General features: G+C 44.7%; 1 protein-coding gene across 8 annotated transcripts in view; it reads right to left on the bottom strand.

The window, feature by feature from the left end:
• FARP2 (FERM, ARH/RhoGEF and pleckstrin domain protein 2) overlaps positions 1 to 7,350 on the bottom strand; it is a 216,130-nt gene extending 208,780 nt beyond the window's left edge. For 4 of the 8 annotated variants that reach the window (XR_004647251.1, XR_004647253.1, XM_034782664.1 and 1 more), the window contains exons 1-2: positions 7,187 to 7,348; positions 3,055 to 3,307 (exon numbers count right to left, since the gene is read on the bottom strand). Coding sequence is in view for 5 of the 8 variants with exons in the window: in XM_034782664.1 (XP_034638555.1) it covers positions 3,055 to 3,258 (204 nt within the window). In the remaining 3 variants the exon portion in view is untranslated. Of the gene's footprint in view, positions 1 to 3,054; positions 3,308 to 6,613; positions 6,827 to 7,186 lie in introns of those variants that run through there. The other 4 variants (XR_004647252.1, XM_034782668.1, XM_034782665.1 and 1 more) reach the window with 4 other exon arrangements.
• Between the last annotated feature and the right edge of the window lie 14,961 nt (positions 7,351 to 22,311).

Raw genomic sequence — 22,311 nt, 5'->3', positions numbered from 1 at the left:
CCATACAGGTATCGCCAGGAGGCTTTTACACGGCCAAATTCACACTCAGTTATTTTCAGCCTGTTGTTAAACCGCTCCTTGCTGCTGTCAAGTTGCCCCATGCACAGCTTCATAAGCCACAGCATTAAGGGGTAGGTGGGGTCTCCAAGGATCACAATGGGCATTTCAACTTCCCCTACAGTGATCTTCTGGTCCAGGAAGAAAGTCCCTGCTTGCAGCTTCCTGAACAGGCCAGTGTTCTGGAAAGATGCACGACGCGCGCATCTTTCAGATCAACCTGAGTTAATGTCCATGAAACGTCCACAGTGATCCACAAGCGCCTGGAGAACCATTGAGAAATACCCCTTCCAATTAACATACTCAGTGGCTAGGTGGTCTGGTGCCAGAATTGGAATGCACGTGCCATCTATCGCCCCTCAGCAGTTAGGGAAGCTCATTTGTGCAAAGCCATCCACAATATCATGCAGGATGTCCAGAGTCACGGTCTTTCGCAGCAGGATGCGATTAATGGCCCTGCACACTTCCATCAACACGAGTCCAACGGTCGACTTTTCCACTCTGAACTGGTTAGCAACTGATTGGTAGCAGTCTGGAGTAGCCAACTTCCACAGTGCAATCGCCACGCACTTCTCCAATGACAGGGGAGCTCTCATTCTCGTGTCCTTGCGCCGCACGGCTGGGGCGAGCTCATCACACAGTCCCATTAATGTGGCTTTCCTCATGCGAAAGTTCTGCAGCCACTGCTCGTCATCCCAGATGTGCATTACAATGTGACCTCATCACTCAGTGCTTGTTTCCCGAGCCCAAAAGCAGAGTTCCACTGTGGTCAGCACCTCTGTGAAAGCCACAAGCAATCTCATGTCATAGCTACTACGTGTGGCGAGATCAACGTCGCACTCCTCTTGACTTTTTAGTTTAAGGAATAACTCCACTGCCACTTGTGACATGTTGGGCAGAGCAAGCAGCATACTGGTCAGCAGTTCGGGATCCATTCTGCAGCCTGAAAGAGGTAGGGCGCGCAGTACACAAACCATTGAAAGATGGTGCCAAATGCGGACAGAAGCACAGAGTTTGCTGGGATGCTAAACACAGCTCGGATGTGAGGACCTCCAGAATAGGACACCAACCCCTTTCTTCTCTGGGTTGAGAAAATAAGTCTAAGTAGGCACTGGAGAGGGTGATCTACAACTCTGGAGCAGTGCTCCTTCCTACCCATAAGAAGTTCTAGAAGCCTGAATGGAGGCAGATAACGGAGGCCTCTTGGTCAACACAGCCCAGGAGCTTAGGATGAAATGACACCTACCCAGGGTGCTCATAGAAAGGGACTGACCACAAAACTGAGTTCTAGCTGTGTCCTTCCTTTCTATGTCCAAGGAGGCTTGCATAGCCACTCCAGAAGAAACATTTTAGGCCGGCTTCTCTAGCTTTTTCAGTCTGCTTAGAGAAGGATCGACATATGGTACATTGCTCAGGAATATGTTCCTCTGCTAAACAACATAGGCACCAAGAGTACCTGTCATTAAATGGCTCTGAAACCTCAGGCAAGCAGAAAGATTCTAACCTTAAACCTAGAACCTTATTAAAGTTTTAAAAAATTGCTGCATGTTGCCAATAAGCAACAAGACAAACTACCCACCTACCCCACACCTAACCCTTACCTACCACCTAGCTCAGGGTGCAGCACAGGGGTCAGCACCACCATGTTGCACGATGGACACTTGACAAAATTACTACACTTAGTGACAGACGGGGGGAGCGCGTTTATGTCATTCAATTTTTTTAAAAAATACCACGGACATGGTGCTGACCCCTGGTGCAGCAAAGCAGGCAGACACTGCAAGAGTTCTGTCTTGCTGCCACAGGCAGGAAGAAGAAAATGAGGGATGATTTGGTCCACTCTGCTCTGTATGCCTGGGGTGGGAGGGCAAGAACACCTCGGGCTGCACCAATGCCCTTACAAACACCATTGGCCAAAAGAAGCAGATCTTGCACACGAGGCACACGTACACCAAGAGTAAAAATATCCAGACAATCACGCAAAGAAAAACTACCAATTTCTACATTTCTAAGTGAGGTCACTCTTCTTGCTTTTTTTTTTTAGTAAAACCGGCTGAAGTCTGCACAGCAATTTAAAGCTTTGTGCATTTGCTCTAAAAGAGTCAGGATTTTACTAATGTAGAATAACCTGAAAGTTGAGTGTATCTTAACTGAAATAGAAAGGCGTTTTCTAACCCTATTATCTGTGAAATATTTTCAGTTTACTTTTTGGGTGGGTGGGGGAGGAGAAAAGGAGAAGTAAAGAGAAGAAACAGATTATATTCAGTTGTTTCTACAGCAACCCCACAATTTTTAATTTTTAAAGGTTGCCTCAACTACTCAGCAACCATAATTCTGACCCAGCAATAAAGACCTAGATGCCAAGGCTAACCTTTCAGGGAGCACTGTCAGATCACTGTGGAAAGGACACTCAAAATTGCCAAGCTGTGTGGTTTGATGTCACAAATTCATTTTAAGAAGGTGCAAAAAGTTGGACTTAAGAAAACAGATTTTAAGATTTCCCCACCTCCAAATCAAGAGAGAACTATGTCTTTAATCAGGAAATGAAAAATAATTTTGCAAGATCTCCAAGAGAGACATGAAAGTATAAAATAAAGTGGTCACATCTGGATACCTGAAGCTCTAGCAATGCAAAATACATTAACATTCTTAATTACTGTATATTCCTGTGTATTAACCAACTCTCATAAGTTATCTTTGTGATATTTGTTCAGTGAAACAGAAGTTATTTTAAATACATAATTCTGATACCAACATCTATGCTCCTTACAAGATCCACACTTGCAGGTCTTAGATGAGCAAATGAGGTCTATACGAGTGAGCTGTTTGCGAACCTGCTCTATAATCTGAAGGAGGACCAGAGGCTTCTCTCTTCCCTTGTTTTGAGTCTTATATGAACGTCCATTCCAGAAATTCCCTTGAAATTTTGTCAGTTTATGCACCAGTATATACAGTAAATTCTACATTACCTGAAACCAGACTGAACCTCTTTCTTACCTCAACAGCAAGTACTTCCACAGTGTTGTCCAACAGTTTTATTTTAATCAGTAGATCCCTCTCATGCATTTTGGCAGGTGTCATTGCCATTGCTGTAGAAAGATTCTGCTCTGGCTCCAGCGTACTCACTCCGGTATTCTTCTGGACTCCCAAACGAGAACCAGGAGTCTGCAGTATTCTGTACGTTCCTTCTATCTCCCCCATTATTCAGCAACAATGTCAAATATCTAAAGGGCAATATAGAGAATAATGCCTAAGAAAAAAAAATAGATATTTTTCATTAAATGACATTTCAAAATGAAGATTCTACAAACAGAAAGCATAATTCTACATTGAAAAATTATACATGGAGTCCTAGGTACTTATTTGTTCAACTACCAAAATAATCAAATTTCAATATTTAAAAAAATAAAAATTGATCAAAATGAGTTTGAAAAAGCCAACTACCGGGGAATTAAAAAAAAACAAAAACAGAGACAAAAAACAAGCAGTAACAAACTAAAAACAGTCAATCAGAAATATGGACAGGAAACAGGAAAGTATGGGCAGAGAACATGGGAGCAAGTAGTGAGAAGAAACTTGAACAGGGAATGATTAGCACCGAGTCTAAATTATTCCAACCAGTGTTGGCAGCTAGGAAGCCTCATGATGTAGGATTCTGAAACAGATAATAGTTCCAAATTATTAGGGAGTCAGCATGCCAACCAGATTAAGTCAAGTATGCAAAAATATCAGTTACGTTTGAAAATGTTGCCGTTCAATTAGTACACCCAATACAAAGTGCTCATCACTAACATTTTGCTTGAAAATATGGAAAGAAGAAGAAAAACTACACTTCAAACGATGACATGAATCAAAGAAGAAAAAAAACTTCAAGTTTGTTGTTTGCACTCTGGTCCAGATCATCGGGACCAGCCACTTTGTGCCCACTGCAGTTTGGGGAAAGGGACATGGAAAAGGTGACTTAGCATCACTTTTGGAGATCTGTGGATTGACAGTCCTGTCACAAAGAAGTAACTTAGACAGTAATTTTGTGTCTGTTCTAAATTGCACCATCTACAATGGGCCCAAGGGACAGTTTTAGCAACTAGGAATTGTTTAAGCACAAAGGACTAGCCATGCTCCCTTTTCCTCAGCCACATCCCCTGCACTAGAGGTTCCAATGAATGTGGGGATATCTGGCTATCTGCTACACCAGCTCTACATCACGGCAGGACTCCTCTACACAAAGGGATTCCTCAGCAGGCCACTTGTGCCAACTTTAAGTTTGCATTACACCACCAGAGCAGCACAAAGAAAAGCTTAATGGATCCAGCCTGTGCCTTTAAATGGCAGCATCATAAATGGGTACTGCAGGATTCCCCATATAACATGTCATCTTACAAGCCACTGTGAAGAATGCTACACTTGCAGCGCTGATTTTCTCAATTTCACATAGAAACTGCACAACCTCAACTACACAGAAACCGTACTGTTAGTGCTCTCCATTCAGCTACCACATAAGAGAACATAAATTGAATGTCGGGCTTAATTTTTCATTTATTTGTTTTGTAATAAACATGCTTTTTCTTTAAAAAAATTATATCCATTTATTTCTAATGCACTCTTCACTATAGACAGAGTTTGAAAAAAAAAAAAAAAATCTACTTGTCCACATACTCTGAAAGCTGAAATTATTTGCCTACTAGTTACCTAAAATTAGAGAAAAATATGTTTCCCCACAGTTTACTTTGTGTGTGTGTATACACCTCTACCCCGATATAACGTGACCCGATATAACATGAATTCGGATATAACACGGTAAAGCAGTGCTCCGGGGGGGCAGGGCTGTGCACTCCAGTGGATCAAAGTAAGCGCGATATAATGCGGTTTTACCTATAACGTGGTAAGATTTTTTGGCTTCCAAGGAGAGCATTATATCGAGGTAGAGGTGTATATTATGATTTTTACATTTTTATATATACACACATACATACACACACACACACACACCATTTTGTATTTATTTTCACACTATATGTGATTTCCAGCTATACATAGTGAGAAGTACTTCTGATTTTTTTTTTTTTTTTAGTTGCTGGACTCAAAATAAAACGTTCCTTGGTTTAAAAAAAAAAGTATTAAAAATCTGAAGCAGTTTTAAAATAAGAAAAAACTTGCAATCTGCCTTTAATTTTTATATTTAATTCAGAACGTAATTTCCAATTTTGAGCCACTAAATTATTAAACCATAACATTTTTTCTAGCTAAGAAATTTAAAGCTATTATAAAAACATCACAACTGCAAAATAGTTTAAATGTACAAGCAAAAAAACAACAAAAAAACAAAAAACCACCCTTTTTGCAGTGGGTTAAAGGAACCTGTGGTGAATTTTCAAGCACAATTCCTGAAAAACATGTTACAAAGTGCTTTGCATCTCCCAGCTGGTTCATTTGGAACACACAGAACTTTTCCCACAAAGTCAGTATGAAAACATCACTATGATTTTGATACACATGGGCAGGAACTTTTTGAAGAATGTTCCATATTGCAAATTTATTTTAAAATATTGTTTGGCAAGAAAATAAGCTACTATAAGTGACAACTTGATTCTCTAGCACATATACATCTTGCTCTTTCAAACAGACTATCAATATTTCTTCATTTTCTGTCTTACAGTGCAGAATAATGTCATAATTGCGCACTTTAAACAACTGTGACCCCTCTCTCCATCGAAGCCTCCAGAAGTTCAGCAGTAGGCAAAGCAATTACATATATATAATGCCCCTCATGCACAAGGATTACAGAACACATTGCAAACTTTTTTCTAAACAGACCATGTATATTAAACTTAAGAAACAAGATACTGAACCAGAATTACAGTAATGAGCATATAGAGGTGCCAATGTAATGATTTATATTAAAAAAAGGACTGATGTTTTGTACACAAGGGCTACCACTACTTGTAACTGGCTGAGAGCTTAACCCTAAAAGCCAGTTAGAAGTGTTTAGAGTAGGGATGTAAATATCCTTTAAAATGTTAACTAACCATTTAAACGATTAAAATTATATTGTTTAACCAGTTAACAGATTAAAGGGAGAGGGGCTGGGGCCACGCCGGGGGTGACCAGCCGGGGGGTTAATGGTTAGGGCCAGTTAACAGAAAGACTAATCCTTACCGGTTAACCATTTAATATTTTACATCCCTAATTTAGAGTGTAATAAAAGAAGCTTCTATAACAATGAAATGCACTCAACTTTTTTGTTGTGTGTGGGATTGTTGTTTTTTGGCAGTGTGTGTGTCTGTGTGTGTGTTTTAAAGTTTCAAAAACTAGTCAGAGAGCAAGTGAACATTTCCACAGGAAATATCCCAAAGGAGCTGGCACCAGCTAGTGTTAGCTGCCCACCCATGACCAGGGAAGATCATGGCATACCCTAACTTTCAGCAGCCAGTCAAGGAAAAACTGAGATGCTGCCACTGTCACGGGTACGGAGAGCTTGTTTATGAACATGACCCTGGCTCTCCCCCACCCCCACCCAGCTTGTGGGCCGTAACTACAGGACAGATAAGAGGAGCACCTTTCTCCACGCACAGAAGGCAGTGGGCACCATCTGTTCCGGCACACCCTCGGCTTGCTGGCTCTACCTGTCCCATGGGGGAAAAGAAAGGGGCACCGCGGGCAAGGAAAGCAGCTGCAGGGCCGGTTCCCATGCGGCCCCCGGGGAGCGCAGGAGCTGTCACGGCGGGCAGAGTATCCAAGCGCTACTCGACTCGTAGGGACCACCCCTCAGGCTCCGGGACAGAGCTCGCCCCCCCTCCACACACACACACACACACACACACACACACACACGGGAGGGGCCGGGACAGAGGCTCGCTCTCGGCCCCCATGGCCCTATGAGCCCCACATCCCCCCTCGGCTGCGGGAGCAAGAGAAACCAGCTCAGCTCACCCCACCCCCGGAAGGGCCGAAGAGAGGGAGGAGCAGCCCGGCTGTTGGGCACAGACCCGCGTGTCCCCTGCTCAGGGCCAGAGCCCCACCAGGTCTCTGAGCTCAATCACCCCGGGCGAGCGGTGGCTTCCCCGCCCCGCCGCGTCCCAGCGCTCCCGGATCCCAACCCCCACTGTCTGCACAGCCCCCCGCAACCTACCGCGCGCCTGCCTCACACGCCGCCGTTTCCAACCGTCCACGCCGGCTCGCGTGCCCGCCCTGGATCCCGGCCCTTGCACTCGCTCCTCAGGCGGCCATCACAAACCCAGCCGCAATCCCAGCGGACCCAGCCCTAATTGGCCAGCACCGACCCCGAGATCTGGTGGGACGGGGCGGAGCCACACCCGCGCTTCCCACAAGTTGGGAGGCCGGAACTTGCCAATTGGCCCTTCACAAGCCCACGTAGGCGGAGCTGAGCCGAGCACAGCGTACAGCCAGGGGCTCCTGGCGAGACCCCGTGGCCAGAGCACAGGCCGGGGGCAGCAGGAGGTGCAGGTTTTAGTCCAGGCCCTGGCTGGCTGCTGGCTACCACCCTCCTTCTGTGCTGGGGCAATAGTTAGAGCCCAGCTGTGTGGGGACAGTTAGTGGGCCAGCTGAGCGAGCAATGAGATTAATGCCAGGCTAGGTACCACACCCACTAGCTGGCCCATTTCACTCCTAGTTTGTGTGGTGCTGGCCCCATGCAGGCTACAGAAAAGGGACTGTGTGGCCACGGCCTTGCTGCAGTGCCATAGAGCTGGGCCTTACAACCCAGCAACAGCAGGCAAAGCAGTGATGTTTAAACCTCAGTGCCCCTTTAGAAGATGTAGCCACTCTTAGCTACCTACCACAGTCTGCCTTTCTTCTGGTTGCCCTGGTTCCCTCTCCCTCTAGAAATAAACACAGAATTTGTTAAAGTTAAAACAAAAGTTAAGCGTGTGAATCCAAGATGTATGTTTGGCTTCTATAAGCCTGCTCTATCTATTCAATCCCACTTTCTTAAGTGCAATGTTAGTTATACCACTGAAGCTCTTAAGATTTCACAGTCCGCTTTAAATAGACACGTTTATGCAACACCCATTGACATGTTTGTGTCTTTGTCAAATTACAAATATGTCTTAACCACAAACCTACAATCTGATCCACATGCACAGACCCTTCCATGCACACAGAGTAGGATTTAAGTTAATAGGGCTTTATGTGGATACTGGAGTCTGTCCCCGTGAATAAGACAGCAGGTTCAGGGCCTTACAGATCTCACACCCTAAGAACCAATCTAATGCCACTCAAAAGGATGGAGGTATGGCATACTCATTGATACATAAGCAAGAAAGATATTCCTGATAATGAAAGAGTATCTAGAACACCTATTCCAGTATTGAGGACTATTTTTTCTGCTAGGTGGCTCCATTTAATGCATTTCCCTATCACTTTCAAATATGCATAAGCAGTATGTACTTTTCCAGGGTGAGGGCTTAAAGCTGCTTTTAAAAATGTTTAGCCTTTCCTGCCAATATTAAAAGGCAGTTGGCTTGCTGGGAAGGGTGAAGCCTGTTAGGGGAAAAAATAGTTCAAATGCAATGTAGATGAAGAGGAAACCCACAGGAGTTGAGGAATCCAAGAAACTGACAATCCTATTTGCAAAGATATACCATGGTCTGTGGGGTGGTTATTCAAATATCCAATAGATACTAGATTCAGCCAGTAAACAAAAATCCTGAAATACGTGTTTTGCTTCAAACAAAACATAACATTAAAAGTTGTGTGTGTTATTCAGCTTTTTCATGCACACTAATATGCTTGTTTCAAAAGGTGAATACTACAATTTGGGACCTTGGTGCTGTGATGGAGCCTTGTTGATTTCAAACTCCACCCACTTGGTGCCCCATGAGGGGTCAGGGCTTTATTCCTTCAGACAGTGGCCAGCAACAAAAACTTCACCCACCCTTCGCCTAATAGCATTTTTCTATATGATAGGGTGATCTAATCAGGTTCTACCTTTAACCAGGAAGTAAAGGTAATAGGAATAAGAGAAACAAATGGGGGTTAAAGACAAAGGAAATGCTGAGAATAACCTTGCATTGTCTCCCGGAGAGCCGCTGTAGTTCCCAGTTATAGAAATAGAAAACCCACACATACAATGTAAGATTTGTTTAATGTAAACCATGTACCAAACAAAATAGATATTACGGCTCCTTTGGCCTGGAGAATCTTCAATGATCTCCCCATCATTGGTCTAATAAAAGGAAAACCACAAATTGTATTTGACAGTTCCTAAGCAGAAATCCATGCACCACTGCCATCTCCCAGAAAATCTAGCACAAAACAAGAGATACACATAATTAATGTGTCCATACACAACTCGAATTGAACTGAGAAATCACCTTCAAGTGGCCTCTGTATATTCCTGCTCATGGGATGCGGCCACCAGGAGCAGCTTAGACAGTGGCAGTTTAACTTGTAGTGGGCCACAGGAACATTCACACACTCTTTCCATCCCTCCCCTCAGCGTTCGTGAACATTCTGAGGGTGAAGTACTCCAGTCGCCTCAGTTCCTTCCTACTGTGTCTAGTTGACTGTTCAGGAGCTGCTCCATTATGCTTCAGCTGGATCCGTTTCTTCAGTGCCTTTTAGACTGGGAAAGTTTTAAGTCAGAGTTTACACTAAGAACAAAAAAAAATTATCTAAATAGCTTAGCTTAGGTTTTTAGACATAGTTCGATACCATCAATTTTGATTCCAGGAATGTGGATCCAAAGATCAAGCAGATAAAATTTAAGAGACATGACTCACCCCCTTTGGTTTTCCCAGCATCCGATGCACACACAAGATGCTTGGCATGTTTTGGAAAAGTAAACTCCATCAAGTTGTTTGACATGTTCACTTTTCATTCAGAAGGCTTGTAAAAAGAGGCAGACCAGGCTACAAGCAATAGTGCTAAAGGAGACACTGAGAGCTAAGCCAGATGGATCCAACATTCTTAAAGGATCCAAGGGATTACTCCAAGAAAACTGACTCCAAACAAGGATCTGAAATTTGTGGATTGCATGCCTAAGAGTCGACACTCCTCAATGCATAGGTGCTGGAACTAGGAGTGCTGGGGGTGCTGCCGTACCTCCTGGCTTGAAATTGTTTCATCATGTACATGGTTTGCAGTTTGGTTCAATGGCTTTCAGTACCCCCACTATACAAATTGTTCCAGCCTCAGTGGTGCTGGCCTTTGTATCCAGAGCCAATCCACAAGGCAGGTGTCATTGGATCCATATGTTCCTGATCCAGCCAAGGAACAGATGATCAAAAGAGGCAGAAGGCATTCCTTAGGCCTGGTCCACACTAAGCCCCTAGTTCGAACTAAGATACGCAACTTCAGCTACGTGAATAACGTAGCTGAAGTCGAAGTATCTTAGTTCGAACTTAAAGGTACTGACCGCGGGTCCACACGTGGCAGGCAGGCTCCCCCGTCGACTCCGCCTACTCCTCTCGCAGAGCAGGATTACCAGCATTGACGGCGAGCACTTCCGGGATTGATTTATCGCGTCTAGACAAGAAGCGATAAATTGATCCCAGAAGATCGATTGCTGGCCGCCAAACCAGCGGGTAAGTATAGACGTACCCTGAGATATCTCACATCTGATTGCTCCAGATCCACGTCCTTCAGATCTAAAGATTAGACAGAAGGACAGTTTGCATTCTAAGAAAGAAGCTTTGTCTTTTGTTTTGAGCACCAGTTCTCAACTTTCACACCACAGATAAGTGATTTGGATGCATATCCTTCTCAAAGCTCACTTCCAGCTTTTTTACACAAAGATGCTTTATGGAAGATAGAATCAGTTCCAGTCATACATAAGGACAGTTCTCCCTTAGAGGAGAGAAGATGTATGGCTGATATTCACAGCTCTCCAATTCCTCTTCTACCTAAGACTTATTCTGGTTCTCTGAGCAAAGCACTCATCTTTCTTGGAATTACAACCTAGACCTCTGCTATCTTACTTACCATTGGGGACAGAACAGAGATCCAATCTGCAAATCAGACTTCGATCAGGAACAGATTCCACAGCATAAAGGAAAACTGCCCATTAGGAAAGAGTATGAGGATCCCCATCAGTAAAAATTTTACCACCCAAATCCAACCACAGAATTCTGGACAGAAGTGTAAGTTCCACTGTGGATAAGACAGCCATATTGGCTCTCTCCAGGACACTTCCATGAACCTCAATTTTATGCAAGAAATTCTTCTTCACTTGCCAGTGCCAAGGAAGAGTGTTTTCATCTGGACTGTAAATACGTCCTCAGATTTGATGCAATGCTTAAGAGTTGCAACCCAGTCTCTTTATTTCCTTTCCTTACCCCTTTTGAAGACTGACTGTCCCAATTTTACAAATGGTAAGCAATAGCTTCAGATAGATGGCTCACAACCCTACCTCCTTCCAACTCCCCACTTCCCATTTCAGGGTTCCTTTTCACTAGAGACTGAGGTTCTCTCCTTGCTACAAATAGGCACTATAGAGGATCTACCCAATATACTCAAGGGAAAAGGGTTCTACTCAAGGCACTTTCTAATCCTAATAAAGGACAGGGGTCTCTGTCCAACACCACCACTCAGCTTGCTCAGAGCGAGGCTCAACTTCAACGTGGAGAAGAAAGTGCTATAAATGGCAAATCAGAGACAGCAGCCGAAAATATTAAACGAGACAATCCTAAAAGTGAACATTTCCAAGGAAGACTGGAGTCTCATAGATAACTACGACAAGGACTATAAAAACTTCGCTGATAAGTTGAGGCAATGCGAGAAATTAGCTGAAAAAGAAAGACTGAAAAGAGCGAAGGGAAGAATCTCGAAGGAAACCAGGAACTTGCTAGCGAAGCAGAGGAATATAAAGCAAAATGATAGTGACAAACTCGAGTGCTCCCTCCTCTGCAAGCTGATAAGAAGATGACTAAAGGAGGACTTTGAAAAGTACCAAAATTAAAGGCTCTTAAAGATGGCTGAAGATCGCAGAAACCTCAAAAAATGCAAACAGGATCTGATGTTGTACAGGTCGACAATAACGGCGCTGAAGAAAAAGGATGGAGAAGCAGTAATTGACAGAACAGGAATGGAAGTGGTCTGTAAAGATTTCTACACCGAACTGTTCACATCTCTAATAAATGTCCCACTACCAACACTTCAACAGACCAATGAGCGCGTACTCCAGGTCCTTGGCAGCAAAGTTAGACATGCAATTTACCAAATGAAGGAAGGAAAAGCTCCAGGAAAAGATGGACTAACAACCAAAATGATAAGAGCTCGAAGCCATGACCTCTGGAAAACCCTTGCTCAGAGGTTTAGCTGTTACTTGGAAATGCAGAAGATACTATCCAGCTGGAAGGAGTTCAACGTCCAATATGCCTGCTCTCACATGTTTACAAGAACATGTGACAGAACAAGAAGCAATGGTCTCAAGTTGCAGTGGGGGAGGTCTAGGTTGGATATTAGGAAACACTATTTCACTAGGAGGGTGGTGAAGTACTGGAATGGGTTACCTAGGGAGGTGGTGGAGTCTCTATCCTTAGAGGTTTTTAAGGCCCAGCTTGACAAAGCCTTGGCTGGGATGATTTAGTTGGTGTTGGTCCTGCTTTGAGTAGGGGATTGGACTAGATGACTTCCCGAGGTCTCTTCCAACCCTAATATTCTATGATTCTACAAGCTATTGACCAAAATAATAACAAACCGACTCTTACAGAGTCTGGACGAGCAGCAGCCGAGAGAACAGACAGATTTTTGAAGGAATTGCAGCACATTGGACCATATCTTCACTATAAACCAGCTATTTGAGCACTCAAGGGAATACAAATTCCCTTTATACATTGCCTTCATTGACTATAAAAAAGCATTTGACAGAGTAGAGCTCAATGCGGTGCTGAAAGCTCTTGCACAGCAGGATATCAACACAAACTACATCAAACTACTAAAGGAAGCAAACTGTCCAACACTCCTCTTTGCATTCCAGTCAAAAAAGGTGTGAAGCAAGGAGATAGTTCACCGAAACTCTTCACAGCCTGCCTCAAAATGGTAATGAGGTGGATGAACTGTAAGGGCGGAATCAGTGTTAACGAAGAGCAGTTAAACCACCTCAGATTCACGAACAATATCGTGTTGATTGCCGAAAACACTATCAAACTACAGAAAATGCTGTGAGAACTTGACACAAAAAGCAGCCAAGTCGGATTGAAAATGAACCACTCTAAAACGAAATTTATGCGGTCTGATGCCTCGCCAAAAGCCCAAATAGTAGTCAAGGGAGAACAAATAGAAGAAGTTGAACAATACATCTATTTGGGCCAAGAAATTAACATGCGCCATGATCAGGAAGGTGAACTCTCGTGAAGAAAGAAAGCTGGTTGGTGCACATTCAATTCTATCAAGGATGTCCTCCAAGGAAAAATCAACAAGGCAACAGGTGCCAACCTCTTTAACTCAACAGTACTGCCGACAATGTTGTACAGCTGTGAAACATAGGCACTGACAAAGATAGAGGAGCAACAACTGTCTGTCATGAAGTGGGTGATGGAAAGAAGAATTCTGGGGATTTTAATCAATGACTTAGTCCCCAATGAAGTGATCAGACAGCAGAGTGGAGTGCAGGATGTCATTGTTGAAAGCAGATACAGTAAAATGCAATGGGCTGGGCATAGAACTAGGCTCACTGATAATCGATGGACTACAGCTGTTGCCGAGTGGTACCCACGGGAACTAAAATGACCACTCAGCCGACTTCCAAAGAGATGGGAAGATTTTATTGCAAAATGGCATGGCCGCACATGGAGAAGGAAGGCCAGGATAAGAGAAGAATGGAAGATGTGTTGTGATTGGCCCAAACTATATGAGGGCTTGTCATAAATATAAAGGGAAGGGTAACAACCCTTATATATGCAGTAACATAAAATCCCTCTGGAGCGGGGTGGTCACCCTGCTGCGGCCCTCAAGGGGTTAAAACAGCCCTGGGGAGCCAATAGTAAAAGCAGCCCTGGAAAGGGCTGTGGCTGGGAAAAGCACCTGAGTAGCTGACCAGAGGTGTGGCCAGCTCAATTAGGGCTCAGCTGGCCCTGATAAGAGGCTTGGGGGCCAGGGGCTGAAGGAGTCATCCCTGGAGGGAGAGGGCCTCCCTGGAGGGAGAGCTGCTGGGGAACATACGGTACCTGAAACTGGAGCAGTGCTGGGGAATAGGGTAAGGAAGCTGGGGAGCTCCAGCCTGGTAAACCCCCAGGCCGCAGGCCTTGGTGAAGGCCTACACAGGTACTGGGATTGCAGAGGTGCAGCCCGGGGTTAGGCAGCGGCAGCTGGTCCAACGTCCTTGCCGGTGATGAGTGGCTATGACAGACTGCAGTCTGCCCCAGTAAACGGGGGCTAGATGATGACTGGCAGTAGCCACTGAGGCAAGGTGGGTTTAGAGTGTTGGGGGTTCCCCTGGGAGGGGAGACCCAGAGTGAGGGGGTACTGTTGGGGCAGAACCCCGAGGTAAAGGGCACCAGGGTCTGGGAGGGACACGGGGCCTGAGGCAGGCGAGCCACAGACCTGCAGAGGGCACTCCGGGCTGGAATCGAGCTAATTCCAAGGACAACCAGCAGGAGGCACCGCACCGGTGAGTCATCACTTCGCTACACCCTCCTGGCCAGAGGTACAGAATCCCCTTACCTGTAAGGGGTTAATCAGTTCAATTAAACTAGTTGGCACCTGACCAAAAGGACCAATGGGAAAAGAAGATACTTTCAAATCTGTGGTGGGTGGGAGGGTTTGTTTGTGCTCTCTTTGTTTGTTTCCCTCTTGGACAGAGAGAGAGAGAGACCAAGGCAGGAAAAAACATCTCCTAAAAACATACCTGAAATGAACATCTAAGATTACAAAAACTGTAAGTAAAGCAAGGAAATGGGTTAGATTATCTTTTGTTTTAGCTTGTAAATTTTCCCTATGCTAAGAGGTAGTTTTATTCCTGTTTTTTGTAACGATGAAGTTGAGTCCAGAGGGGAGTCCTCTATGTTTTAAATCTTTTATTACCCTGTAAAGTTACCTTCCACCCTGATTTTGCAGGTGTGATTCTTTTACTTTTTTCTTTATAATAAAGTTCTTCTTTTAAGAACCTGATTGATTTTTAGTGTTCTAAAAATCAAAGGGTTTGGTCTGTGCTCACTTTGTTAACCTATTGGTTGATATATTATTCTCAAGCGTCCCCAGGAAAGGGGGTGAAGGGCCTTGGGGGGATATTTTGAGGGATAGGGCTCCAAGTGGCCCCTCCCTGAATGTTTGTTTAAATTACTTGGTGGTGGCAGCAATACCGTTCAAGGACAAGGAAAGGAATTTGTGCCTTGGGGAAGTTTTTAACCTAAACTGGTGGAATATAAGATTAGGGGGTCTTTCATGTGGGTCCCCACATCTGTACCTCAGAATTCAGATTGGGGAGGGAACCCTGAGAGTGCTGAAGGACCTATCGATCAAGGTGATCAAGGTGTTATACACAATGACTCCAAGATCTCTGGCTTGTTTGGTAACAGCTAATTTAGACCCCATCATTTTGTATGTATACTTGGGATTAGGTTTTCCCAATATGCATTACTTTGCATTTATCAACATTTAATATGATCTGCCATTTTGTCATCAAATTACCCAGTTTTGTGAGATCCCTTTGTAACTATGGAATCAGCATTGGACTTAACTCTTCCAAATAATTTTGTATTGTCTGCAAATTTTGCCACTTGTTCACTCTCTTTTCCAGATAAATAATGTATATGTTGAACAGCACAGGTCCAGTACAGGTTCTTGGGGGACCCTGCTATTTACCTCTCATCATTCTGAAAACTGATCCTTTATTCCTCCACTTTGTTTCCTATATTTTAACCAGTTACTGATCCATGAGAGACCTTCTCTCTTATCCCATGACTTTTTAGTTTGCTTGAGAGCCTTTGTGAGGGACCTTGTCAAAGGCTTTTTAAAAGTCCAAGTACACTATATCCACTGGATCCCCCTTTGTTCATATGCTTATTGACTCCATCAGAGAATTCTCAGAGATTGGTGAGACATGATTTCCATTTACAAAAGCCATGTTGACTCTTTCAACATATGGTATTTTACCTCTGTCTTATCATTTTGTTCTTTATTACAGTGTCAATCAATTTGCCTGGTACTGAAGTTAGGTTTACTGGCCTGTAATTGCCAGGATTGCCCCTGGAGCCTTTTTTTAAAAATAGGCCTTACATTAGCTACCCTCCAGTCATCTGGTACAGAGGCTGATTTAAGCAATAGGTTACATTCCATAGCTGTTAGTTCTGCAACTTCATACTTCAGTTCCTTGAGAACTCTTGGGCAAATACCATCTGGTCCTGGTGACTTATTACTGTTTAATTTATCAATTTGTTCCAAAACCTACCTTTAATGGCACCTCAATCTGGGACAGTTCCTCAGATTTGTCATCTAAAAAGCATGACTCAGGTGTGAGGATATCCCCTACATCCTCTACAGTGAAGACTGATGCAAATAATTCATATAGCTTCTCTGCAACAGGAGTTGCAGCAGAAAAGGAAGCTGTGTAAGCACTATACAGACATCCTTCTGCAGAATTGGCCCATTACAGAAAAGAATGCACAGTTGGAGATCCTGGAGGCTCATGCTAGTCCACCAGGCAATAGCTTGTCACAGTTGGAGCTCCGGGATTTGGGTCTGAGCTGTGGGTCAAGTCGTCATCTTCTTGATTATCTGCCAAACTCCCTGGGGCTGGTGAGAATCGACTGGTTCACAAGTGGGATCTGGGAAAGAACTGAGGTGGCTGGAACACCACGCCTCTGTTTATAGCCTGTTCATGAACACTAAAGAGAGAAGTATGTGAGCACTCCAATGGGCTCTGCAAGTTACAGTTACACTATCTAAGGCCCGGTCCACACTAAAACTTTAAGTCGACCCAGGTACATCACTCAGCGATGTGAAAAATCAACACCCCAGAGCGATGTGGTTAAGCCAACCTAACCCCCGCTGTAGACAGTGCTAGACTGACAGAAAAATTCTTTAGTCAACCTAGCTACTGCCTCCTGGGGAGATGGATTAACTACAGTAATGGGAGAACCCCTCCTGTCGTTGTAGTGAGTGTGTCTACACTGAAGTGCTACAGTACAGCAGTTTAAGTGCACAGACTCAGCTGCAGCCAGTTGGCACAACCCATGAGTGTGAATTTGTAGAGTGCATCTTGAAAAACTCCCTTAAAAGAAAAACACAGCAACAATTAAAGAGATGAAACAATCATTAAAGAGCAAATTCCTTAGAAGTGTCAACACCCTGCTGCTTACACAAATTAGTGTAATTTCCTAAGCTCCAATTGTCTAGTATTGAGAAGGCACTAAATAAAATTCTGCTTATAATTGCATCCACATACTCAGTGCATGGGTTTCTCAGTTCTGCCTATTGTTAGCCATTTTGCTCACCACTAAAGAAGAAAACTTGGATCTCCCGAACACGTACTATAGGTTCATGATGGCATGTGGAGTTTAGCTGGACACAGAGCTATTAAATTGAGACAAATTCACCTAATATCAACCTGTCTCTTGCCAAAATCACTTTTCTGATGTGGAAAGCAGGGCAGGGGGATAATCAGGAGACACTTTACAGATAGTTAATGTTAAAGCTAAGTTCAGTGTTATCCGGTCTTATCCTTCTCCTAACCATATCCTCTTCACTATTACCTTAGCTTCTGCAGCACACTGCCTCAATTTAAGTATTTTGCTCCCCATTCTCTCCCCGCCCTCCTCCCCCTGAAAGTGTTTCCATGCACATTAGCAGGAGTTATTTTACAATACCCAGACACTTGCGATCATTTCCTGGCTCTTGATTTTAAAGCCAGCATACCTGTTTCAGTACTGCTGCCTTGAACGAGAGCTTTGGAGAAGAAGTGCCACCATCTTTGCAACCACAGTAGAGGATGATAAGTTTGATGCATTGAAGGAGTTTTATTTTGTGGCTTTTCCCTCCCAAGCTAAACAGACTCATCTCAATTTTCTTCAAAGAGACAAAAACAAAACAAAACAAAAAAACCCAACCAGTTGGAGTAAATAGGCACACACACTCACTATCAACTTGTTCACCACTTGAGTTATGCTTTTAAAAATGCACAGGTGCACTTGTACTTGGAAAACTTGGATCTGTAATTCCCTATTGGTGCAAGCTGTAGTGTAGACAGGAATCAGGCATTTTTACCACCCTTGTAGTCTAAGCCTGGTATGCTCTGTCTACAGTTGCACCAGTGGAGAAATGTAGGTGTAACCCTTCTGCCCATCTAAGTTGGCAGCAACAAGGGCCGGGTTCAATAACGCAATGCAAAACCGGCTCGAGCCCCCACCCAGTGACCTGGGACAATTACATACCACCCCCTGGGTGCCTCTAAGAGGCAATACTTCCCCTCTCGCAAGCACGGAGCCTGAGTGTAACAGAAAATGTTTAATAACATGAGGTAAATGACATAAGCATTAAATTGGAAAAAACACCACAAACAGGCTTCATGAGCAAAAAACCCACCCCAGCAAATTGGGCTGTGTCCTTTCCCTTTGGTTCTTGAAACCAGCAACCCAAGAATCACCAAAGTCCCAAAAGTCCAACAACCCGAAAGTCTCTTGGGTCCAGCAACCCAAGGATCACCAAAGTCCCAAAAGTCCAACAACCCCCCAAAGTCTCTGTCCCTGGTCAGTGCAGCCCCAGAGTTCAAGCGGGGGGGGGGAAGGGGGGAAGGCACGCAGGGTGTTAAGGGGCACCTTACGTGATCCGAGGCCGACCGGCTGCCTCTCCGTGGGGTTCCGCCGCAGCCTTCTCCACGAGCCGCTCCACTCCACCAGCTGTCCCGTGAGCCGCTCCCGCCGTCCACGAACTGCTCTGGCAGCTGCTCCGCTCTGCTCACCTACCTGTGAGCCGCTCAGCTCTGCTCCACTTCAGCCGTTCCTTGGGCCGCTCCCACAAGGCTCCGCTCTGCTCTGCTCGCTGCTTCTCCAGCCGCTCCGCCCTGCTCACCGACCTGGGAGTTGCTCAGCTCCACTCCAACCGTCCCCATGAGGCTCCACTCTGCCAGCCGCTTAGCAATATAGCTTCAGGCTCCCCCACTAGTTAACACAGTCTCAGTGATCTCAGCTCTTAATAATTTTAGCTCCTTTGTGATTTCAGCTCTTAGCAATTTCAGCTCATAGTAGGGGAGCCCCAGTGCTAGTGCACCCTTGGCCCAAAGTGAATTCAGCTCAGCAGCCTGTAACTAGACTCCTAATGGAATCAAAGTTATCTCTGACATTCAACAGTGGAGAGAGGAGGTGGTGCAATTGGTGTTTCAAACCCTCAAAGAGGGCCCATACCATCAGGTATAAATACCTGTCTACATTCTCTCTCCATTCACTGGGTTTTGTAACCCATGCCCCTTGTCAAGCAAGTGCTACTTAGGTAATGGTGAAGGACTCACTCAGTCCTTCTGTCATACAACAGTTCCACTGGCCTTGATTCACAGAATCAGGGTAACAAAACTTTATTCTTCCTGCCCCAATAATAGAGAAACTGGGGATCCCACACCAGCCAAAGTAACCACTTTCAGTTGCTGTTGTTTCATGCCAGGCGAGTGGGTGTGCCTATGCAAACCAGATCAGCCCCTGGAGTTCTTTTCCACACTCGCCACAATTCACCACCAGATCTCAGGGTAGAGCTCATCCTGACTCTGCTTACATCGGTATGAGTTTTGCTAGTGCAGACAAGGTCTAATTAGTCAACTGGACAGCTGCAGGTATGCGATGATACCATGATGAGCAGAGTAGTGTTTTAGTACTAGCAAGATGCTGTTTATTTACAAACACCCTGCTTTTTGAGGTCTCCTAGTCATGCATTAGGAAAAAGTCTTTAGCCATAGTCTGGACATAAAGCTTGCAGCTAGCAAGAGATGTTAAGAATAACAAGATGGGTTTCTTCAGGTATGTTAGCAAGAAGAAGAAGGTCGAGGAAAGTGTGGGCCCCTTACTGAAGTGGGGAGGCAACTTAGTGACAGAGGATGTGGAAAAAGCTAATGTACTCAATGCTTTTTTCACGAACCAGGTCAGCTCCCAGACTACTGCACTGGGCAGCACAGCATGGGGAGGAGGTGACCAGCCCTCTGTGGAGAAAGAAGTGGAGAAAAAAGAGGTTCAGGACTATTTAGAAAAGCTGGACAAGCACAAGTCCATGGAGCCGGAAGCATTGCATCCGAGGGTGCGCAAGAAGTTGGCGGATGTGATTGCAGAGCCATGCCTGACTAACCTCATTGCCTTCTATGATGAGATAACTGGCTCTGTGGATGAGGGGGAAGCAGTGGACGTGTTACTTCTTGACTTTAGCAAAGCTTTTGATGCGATCTCCCACAGTATTTTTGCCAGCAAGTTAAAGAAGTATGGGCTGGATGAATGGACTATAAGGTGGATAGAAAGCTGGCTAGATCGTTGGCTCAACGGGTAGTGATCAATGGCTCCATGTCTAGTTGGCAGCCGGTGTCAAGCAGAGTGCCCCAAAGGTCAGTCCTGGGGCCAGTTTTGTTCAATATCTTCATTAATGATCTGGAGAATGGCGTGGACTGCACTCTCACCAAGTTTGCAGATGACACTAATCTGGGAGGAATGGTAGATACACTGGAGGGTAGGGATAGGATACAGAGGGACCTATATAAATTAGAGGATTGGGCCAAAAGAAATCTGATGAGGTTCAACAAGGACAAGTGCAGAATCCTGTACTTAGGATGGAAGAATCCCACACACTGCTACAGACTAGGGACCGAATAGCTAGGCAGCAGTTCTGCAGAAAAGGACCTACGGGTTACAGTGGATGAGAAGCTGGATATGAGTCAACAGTATGCCCTTGTTGCCAAGAAGGCTAACGGCATTTTGGGCTGTATAAGTAGGGGCACTGCCAGCAGATCGAGGGACGTGATCATTCCCCTCTATTTGGCATTGGTAAGGCCTCATCTGAAGTACTGTGTCCAGTTTTGGGCCCCACCACTACAAGAAGGATGTGGAAAAATGGGAAAGAGTCCAGCAGAGGGTAACAAAAATAATTAGGGGGCTGAGGCACATGACTTATGAGGAGAGGCTGAGGGAACTGGGATTGTTTAGTCTGCAGAAGAGAAGAATGTGTGGGGGGGTTGATAGCTGCTTTCAACTACCTGAAGGGGGGTTACAAAGAGGATGGATCTAGACTGTTCTCAGTGGTACCAGATGACAGAACAAGGAGTAACGGTCTCAAGTTGCAGTGTGGGAGGTTTAGGTTGGATATTAGGAAAAACTTTTTTACTGGGAAGGTGGTGAAGCACTGGAATGGGTTACCTAGGGAGGTGGTGGAATCTCATTCCTTAGAGGTTTTTAAGGTCAAGCTTGATGAAGCCCTGGCTGGGATGAGGATTGGTTGGGGATTGGTCCTGCTTTGAGCAGAGGGTTGGACTAGATGACCTCCTGAGGTCCCTTCCTACCCTGATATTCTATGATTCTATGATAGGTGGGCTGGTGCCAGAATTGGAATATGCGTCCCATCTATCGCCCCGCCGCAGTTAGGGAAACCCATTTGTGCAAAGCCAGCCAAAATGTCATGCACTTTACCCAGAGTCATGGTTCTTTTGAGTAGGATGCAATTAATGGCTGTGCAAACTTGCATCAACCCGATTCCAACGGTTGACTTTCCCCCTCCAAACTGGTTAGCGATCGATTAGTAGCTGTCTGGAGTTGCCAGCTTCCAGATTGCAATAGCCACCCGCTGTGATGGGTTGGATCACAGAAACCCCCTTGGAAACTGCCAACCAATATGCCAAGACTACTTCTGGCCCGCTTTTCCTGCCAGCTTGAGACTCCAGCACCCTGTCTTGTTGAGCCAGACACTCCAGTCTACTCTAACACAGACCCATGGTCTGAACCATGTGCCCCAAAGCTACAGACTTAGCTGAAAGCAACTTGAGAAGTGTTCCTGTCTTTAACACTCAGTTGCCCAACTCCCAATGGGGTCCAAACCCCAAATAAATCGGTTTTACCCTGTATAAAGCTTATACAGGGTAAACTCATAAATTGTTCGCCCTCTATAACACTCATAGAGAGATATGCACAGCTGTTTGCCCCCCCCCAGATATTAATACATATTCTGGGTTAATTATTAAGTAAAAAGTGATTTTATTAAATACAAAAAGTAGAATGTAAGTGGTTCCAAGTAGTAAAAGACAAAACAAAGTGAATTACCAAGTAAAATAAAATAAAACATGCAAGTATAAGCCTAATACAGTAAAAAAACTGAATAAAGATAAAATTTCACTCTCAG

The sequence above is a fragment of the Trachemys scripta genome, chromosome 9 (genome assembly GCF_013100865.1).
Source record: "Trachemys scripta elegans isolate TJP31775 chromosome 9, CAS_Tse_1.0, whole genome shotgun sequence".
Taxonomy (NCBI): domain Eukaryota; kingdom Metazoa; phylum Chordata; order Testudines; family Emydidae; genus Trachemys; species Trachemys scripta.
The sequence above is the reverse complement of the archived record's forward strand: the minus strand, read 5'-3'. Positions and strand labels throughout refer to the sequence as shown.